Genomic DNA, 7,661 nt, shown 5'->3' with positions numbered 1-7,661 from the left:
CCTTCAACAGAAACTCATACTCTTTCCCTGGGAATAATAAGCAACGCAATTAGTGAACTAGCTACTTAGTGTGTGGCTGGGGAAGACAGCAGCGGCATTTCTGTATTTCTGGAAGCAGTGTTCAGTGTCCACATGGTCTAAAACAGAAAAGGGGGAAAACAAGGAGGGGGGGGGGGGGAGTGGGCGCAAAAAAGAAAACCAGAAAAGGCTTGCAATCCAGCCTGCAGCCTCCCTTCTTGCAAGCTGCCCCTCCGGCTTCTCCCAGGCAGGCGGCAGGATGCTGTCGGTCCCTGCGGGGCCGTTCTCCCTCGCGTTCTCCCGGGTGCCGGGCACAGCCGGCCGCCCAGGGGGAGCGGGGCTGGGGGGCGAGGGCTGGCGGAGCTGATGTCAGAGCAGGGCGGCGGGAGCTATTGGGCTGCGGGAGACTTTGCAGCAGCAAATCCGCCCCCCTCGCCTCCCCCCACCACCCTCCACCCCCCACCCCCGCACCGTTGGCTTCAAAGCGGCCGGTGCCCAGCAACTCGCAGCGGTGCAAAAAGTGGGCGCGGGGCCGGCAGAGCCGCCCCCGGGCATCGCCCCGGCCGGGCCCGGCACGTCGGGGCGGAGGCGCGACCCCTCGCCGTGAGCGCTGGGCAGCGCCGAGCAGCCGGCCCTACCCACCGCGCTATAAAAGCCGCCTCCAGAAAGAGGAGAAACTCCGCGGGAGGAAAACATCTCGCTGCCGTGCCGTGCCGTGCCGCGCCGCTGAAGTACGGGCATGACATCCGTCCTGGGCAGCAGCAGGGCGTCGGGAGGGCCGAGCGGGCAGCTGAAATGCAAGTCCAAGAGAAGGAGGAGGAGGAGATCAAAGAGGAAAGGTAAGGGAATTTTCACCTTTGGCTTTTTTTTTCTCCCGCTCTCTGCCGGTCTCCCGCACGACACCGGCTGCTCCTGTTTTTATTGTCTGGGCATGGCGCACCGGCACCGGCCCTGCCGCTGCCCCGACGGCCGGTGCGGGGCGGGCGGCGCCTTCCCCGCTGCGCCACCGGCGGGGTCCGGCCGGAGACCGGAGGGGCCGCGGCTCTGCCCCGCAGGCGGGTCCTCTCCGCCCCCTCCCCTCCGTTTGGGGCTGAGGCCGAACCCCCGCGGGGGTGCCGGCGGGCGGGGGCTCGGTGGGCTCTGTCCGGGGCAGCGCGGCGGAGCCGTCCGGGGATTCCGCGGCCCCGGCCCCCGCCGCGCCCGCCGGCCGGGCCCCTGGCAGGGCAGAGCCCCCCGGGGCAGCGCGCAGCCCGGCCGGCGGGCCGCCCCCCGCAGCTATCTCTTCTTGTCTTTTTGTAGATCAGGTCTACCGAGTTCGGCTGTCTCGGTGCTGTCCCCCTTCCCGGAGCGACCTTCCTTAGGAAGGCGCTACTTGCCCTAAGCACGGAAAGTGAAGCTACAGGGTGTCATTGCGAACGGGGACTGTGCCCTGGATAAAGGCTCCTCTCAAGGCTGTCCTGTTTCCCCTCCCGTAGAAGGGATGACACACTACTGCCGGGTTTTTGACGTTTTGCCTGCAAAAGCTGAAGTTAACAGGCTGTGAACACTTTAAAGTGAAATAAAGGGACAGGAGAAGCAGGGTGCCGAGGGTGCCCAGCCGCAAGGCGCTTCATTGCGGAGGCGCCAACTCCAGGTGCTTCCCTAAGCAGTAAATAGCGTCTAAGCTGGAATTGTCATCATTGTGCGGGACTAACACAAGTTTTAGCTAGCTGGTCAACTCGGGCTGAATATGCTATATCTTCTGCTGATTTTAGAAAACCTGATTGTAGGTGCCATTAGCTAAGTGTCTTTTAATTTTTGATTACGGTAAAGCCGGTAGGCGCAGTAGTTGGTAACTTTTTAGAAAGGTGTCAGAGCAGCCTTTGTCTAGTAGCTGGTCAAATGCTCCATGCTAGACTGTCTCATTGGACTGTCACTGTTCTAACTTTCATCTCTGAACTCTCTCCATTCAAAATCACAGTAACAAACGGTGACCTGGCCACACGTGAAAACAGCCGTGCAGATATATCAGGACTTCGAGTAGGGGTGTAACCTTGACTGTTACTCTGTGTCTTTAGCAGACACCTGGTCTCTGTTACTCTCTGTTACAGAATTGATTTAAAACACTTAAGTGAAGAGACACTTTCTGTACTCGGTCTCTTTAAATCTACTTGTGCTGAAGTTGTGCTCTGCAGACTTCTTTATGCTGTATTTAATCTAGCAAAACTACTTTTTTAGGGACATGCAAACTTAGTCTAGCTTTAGCGTCCCTGCACTTGGCCAAGAGGAAAGAGTAACCCATTAACCGATGCAATGGAGAAAAACTGCTTTGTTGTACATCATAAGTGTTAATTTTGTTTCTAAAAAGCAGAAAAAAGTGAGTCTTTCAATAAGACTTTTCTGATGTGTCCTTTGTTGCTCTATGTTTTGCCAAAATAAGTTGGAAATTGAATGTCTTTAAAAACCCACAAAAACTTCCTAAACAATAACTTGGTAGATGGCAGCTATTTGCAGAATACACAGCTGGAGGTTGATGGCATTCTGGAAGGTGCCTGGCTGACCAATATCAATAAGAATGCACTTGAAAGGCTCATTTTTTTTTTATTTTATTCCTCCAAATGTGGTACTGCAGCCACTTTCCAAATAATGTAGTTGGTTAGTACACTAATTATGGGGAACAATGCTTGTGTTCTTGTGATTTTGATTTTATGTCATCACAGTATATATTCATAAAAATACACATTCCTGTAAATTTGTGCAGGCAAAAAAATGCATGTAACTTCAGGCATGCCCAGTATAAAACCTGTTGGATTTTACTATTATGCTAGTTTATTTACTGATCATCTATTTCTGTGTCTTTTTTTGGTGGTGTCTAAAGCAAAGGTGTTGTTTAAAAAACTGACTATCCTGGAGACTGGTCAAGAAAATGTTTATTAGGCTCATAAATTACTATGCCTTTATAAGAATGAATATGGGCTCTACTATTTTGCAGGTTTGATCTGTTTAATAGATTGTGAAAAATCCTTGTAGCGAATTACACCAAAGACACTTGCCTTTAACTATTCTCCAGCACATATTTTGTTGTTTATAGCAAGAATACTTTTAGTAGATGCTTTAAAGTCTGTAATTACACACATATATTTACACACACAGAGATACCTATGGACCCATGTAGCCAAAAAATAAATAAATCACTGTAGACTTAAATTTAAACTGAGCATTAATCAGAGCAAGGAAATGAAATTATCTGTCACTTCCCCACTCCTTCAGAAGATGGACTCAAGAAATTACTTATACAACTTAATATATTTTATTACACGTTACATATGAACTATGCTTAAAATAAGGTTGAGACATTGCCTGATAGAATATCTAGGAATGTGTAGCAGTAGAAGTAAATATTATTCTCTATTTAATAGCGTCATTTTTCCTCTTCTGATTTTCTTTCTGTGTTTTCAGTCATATTTTTGTCCTGGTTAGTGTGAATTATAAATTAGTGTGTCTGGCTATAACACTTTACTCCATTTCTTTTGCACCTGAATATTTGGTTTTAGGAGTTTCCTGGGGGCAGAAAGCAAGTTCAAGTAAGGAAAGCAAACAGTGTTCTCTGAATAGTGGAATTTCCCTGTGCATTTAGGCTAAAAAACAATAAAAATTTGCTGAAAGAGAGAGAGAATTTCCATATATGCAAACTGAACACTGAAAAGTGTAGGACACTGAGTGTGATTCCAGTGTACAATAACATTGTCCAATAATTAATTTGCATGCATCTTATTTTTGCGCTTGTGAAATCCAGCAACCCTTTCAGTATAAAGATCCTGCCTTGAAGACTGAACGTTGAATGTCCATGCAATGAATATCACATTGCAAACATAGATTTCATTCAGTTTCACACTACACTCACAAAGTGTGTTAAAAAGCTAAAATGTGAATATTCATAACCATTTATTAAATTAGTATAGGTAGGAATATTTTCATTGTCTTTTAGAAAATAAGTATGTTAACTCCCAGTGGGAAGTAAAAATCTTAGTTTCTCAAAGACTTAATGAAAAATAAATATGGATGCTTGCCAGATTGTCTGCATAGTAATTGTGTGTAAAAGCATTAATAAGTATTTTATGTTTTTCTCTGTTTAATCTGCGTGTATAAAATGAGTAGATGTTAGAAAACTATGCCTAATGATTTAGAGAAATCCATTGAAAATTTTTAGGCTTTATAAAAAGTTACTGTATTTGTGGGTTCTTGTTGTGTTTCATCCAGGGCTCTCGAGTATGACAAAGCACTGGCAGAATTCAGCACAGTGGCCTCGGCACGATTTGTGCAGATTTTATAGCCTGTGGTATAGATTTTGAAAAGGAGGCTTGTTTTCTGAGATAAATGATTACAAGCAGACCAAACAAAAGCAGAGTTGCCTTTTAGTGATAATACTAAAAAGGCCACACTTCAGCAGCCTCCGGCAACTTCTTAGAAATCAACATATAGAAAGTTAGTGTGAAATGGGTGATTGGAGGTATGCCCCTTCTGGGTTATTTTACACTATAAGACAACAAATAAGCCACCTTATTTGTAATGACATTTTATAGAGCTAGCAATTAAAGTTAATTACTGGAAACGGGAGGGAATATGGTATCCCTGATGTGGTGGAAAGCATGGCTGAGGTTGCTGCTGGTACAATAGGACATGAAACAAAAGTTGACAGAATAAACTAAATAAAGGCAGCAAGCGGGTGAGAGAGGCAAAGTGATTGTGAAATGAAATTCCATGAAAAATTAATGAAATAGAAAGATTGTGCTGAGAACGGAGGGAGGAAACCAGCTTGGTTCTTCATCATCCTGCAATGCCAAAGTAATAAATGAGCGTGTTTCATCTTGGCGAGGTTCAGGGACACAACTCCTTCCCCACAACAGGATTGCGCCGTGCTTCAGGATGTGTTCCGCTTATCTCAACCCCTGACAGCTCGAGAGGAAGGGACTGGATTTAGTGATAAAATTAAATTGATTAAACCTTTATCCATCATTTAATTTGGTACCTTTCTTTTTTTCTTTTCTTTTTTACTGTTACCTCCAATTTCCAGTGATCCATGTAATGACAGCAATTTGAGATAGCATCAAGGACATTAGCTACAATGACTGAACTTAAATTTAGAATAAAAATATGGGATTCATGAGTCCATATCTAAATAGCAAGTGATTGGGTTATAGCAGAGTTGTATCTACCTAGCAACAGCACGTAAGTGTGAGGACAATAAAATGGTGCATTTTACTTTCAGAGGGAATAAAATATATCAACTTTTATCTCAAAATATTAATTATGTAAGTATAAAACCCACTGATATAAATATTGACCATCTCTTACATGAGCAAGGACTTATATAGCCATTTTTGCCTTTTTGAACACAGAAATTAAGTCAGATATTTTGCTTTTTTCAGAGGTGATGCAGAAGTGTATAAAGCTAGTGGCAAAGTATCATACTGTTGGAAATTGCTTCATATTGCTTAAAATTTTGTAGCTTCTCCTTGGTGATTTGGGTAGGGAAATTCTCCCATATGGTGAGAGCTTTGCTTACAAATTCCAGTTTAAGTGGTATTAATGGAGTTTTCAAAAGATTTAACGGCATCTCTTTTGAAGGGATACCCTACAAATGGGAAACACTGCACTAAAAATTAAAGATCAGATGAAACTGCCTTATGAAATATTGAAGTAACCAAAGGTCTGCGCAAACTGTTTTCTTAGGTTCCTTTAATGCACTTTAGGTTAGCAAGTTGCATTAAAAATGCCAACATTAAAATGTCTGTCTGATCTCTGTTAATTGTACTACTTTTGAATTACTGCTGGCCAATATTATATATGTTTTGCAAGTAGTAATGAACCTGAATTGATCCCTGTGTTTACAGCTAACTATCTCTACAACCTTTCAGGCAGTTTACCGTTTTTTCCATGTAAACTATTAGTTATCCAGACAAAAAAAGCTGATACACATCAGTAGATAAAACATTCTCAAGGCATCTGTGATGAACTTGATGTTTTCTGTGTAAAACAGCTCATTTTGCTTGCGAATTATTGAAGTTCCAGTAGTAAAACGAAGTGCTTACCTTTCTGCTCTAGCCGACCTTTGTTCCCAGCTATATGAATTTGAAACGAAGCAGCGAACCCAGAGGAGTTTTAACAGCATATTGTGATATATAATATATTAAAAAGACTGCTTTCTTAACTGGTGGAAGCAGCTTGTCAACCCATACTAATAGGCAACCCTCTCAGAGTCATAAAATAATCAAATTTAATGCTATAACAGAAAGCATTAAATGGATGGTGTTATCACCTTTCAGTCAGTCTAGAATTTCTTACTACGTATGATAGGTTTGAAATATGAAGGTGTATGTTTGGGTTCTGAATTAACAATACCCACTTTGAACTAAGGACTGGACATCGCCATGGATGGTTTAATGAAAATCTCTGTTAAATAAAGCGTGATAACAGGGGAAGCACAGAGCAGGGCAGAGTGAGTGAAGAGCAGCGTGGCTAATATTGAAGATATTACAGTGTCGTTAATGAATTAAAGGTTTATTTTCACTGGGTATATTCTGTTTCATTCTGGCTTTACTCGCTCCAAAAGGAATACTAGAAATAGTGAGGATTCAGAAACATATGGCAATATGGGATTAGAGATGTGTAAAATTTCAGTAGAAGAAAATTGTTAAGATTTATATTGTTACTTTGGGGATAAGAAAGAAAACAGTAGAATTATATTAAAGAAGGAAAGATTTTTAAGAAGGTAAACGGGCTACTCTGATTTATTTCGGATTCTTTTATTCACAAAAACAGGGGCCTTTAAGGAAACAGAATTTCAGCATGTTTAATAGGAGTGAAAGGACTTTTTCTGTTGATACAGTGTGTAGCTGGCCTGGGAAATACATTCATTCAAGCTATGGAAAAACAGAACTTATGTGTGCATAGGGAGTTGAGTTATTTGATTAGCTCAGCTGAGACTAACGTTAGAAAGTTTGCTGCTCGCTTCAGTGGATGTAGGCTTGGGCTTTAGGTAGGATACATTAAGAAGGATTTGGGTTTTTTAATATGAGATATGAATCCTCTTTTTCAGGAAAATATCTGATTTCTGACTCACTTGGATTACATGGGAAGGTGATTTGTAGGCAGTTTAATCGCTCCTGTTCACTGTGAGGCTTGTTGTACTCTCCTGTTGTCACAGCTGAAGCTGTAGCACGGCAGTTCAGGAGGTGCCTCTCTGCTTGGCTTCGCGGCAGTGGTAATGTGCATCCCTCCGCCCGTGTGCCTCCCAAAACCGGGAACACAGCTGTCAGGAAGGCAGGCGCATTTCCTTGGAATATTCCTGATGGCTTTTTAAGTCGCCTTCCTCTCTGTTCCCACTCAACGCCCTGCATGATGTATGTAAAAAGAGACTGAAGTTGAGACTGATTCCCAGTCTCTTACTTTGATGCTGTAGTGAGGTTAGGAGGATAACGGCCTGTTTCTTATTCCCTTGCAAAAAGAAACAAAAGAGTGGCATAAAAGGGGGTACAGACAAACTTTAAAAATGCAATGATTTGTTAAGCAGAAAAAAAGCAGTTACTGGCATGACTGCTTGTGCATCATCATCAGATGAATATTGTGTAGTAGGAGATTACCCCTGCAAACCAATAGTCTGT

At 43.0% G+C, this 7,661-nt stretch overlaps 1 protein-coding gene across 1 annotated transcript in view; it reads left to right on the top strand.

The window, feature by feature from the left end:
- Positions 1 to 523: 523 nt before the first annotated feature.
- ADARB2 (adenosine deaminase RNA specific B2 (inactive)) overlaps positions 524 to 7,661 on the top strand; it is a 320,373-nt gene continuing 313,235 nt past the window's right edge. Inside the window, exon 1 of the mRNA XM_037386933.1 lies at positions 524 to 857. Within this exon, the coding sequence (XP_037242830.1) occupies positions 758 to 857 (100 nt within the window). The 5' untranslated portion in view covers positions 524 to 757. The remainder of the gene's footprint in view (positions 858 to 7,661) is intronic.

This window comes from Falco rusticolus, chromosome 4 (genome assembly GCF_015220075.1).
Source record: "Falco rusticolus isolate bFalRus1 chromosome 4, bFalRus1.pri, whole genome shotgun sequence".
In the NCBI taxonomy this organism is placed as follows: domain Eukaryota; kingdom Metazoa; phylum Chordata; class Aves; order Falconiformes; family Falconidae; genus Falco; species Falco rusticolus.
Note: the sequence above shows the minus strand (reverse complement) of the source record. Positions and strands in the feature narration are given on the sequence as shown.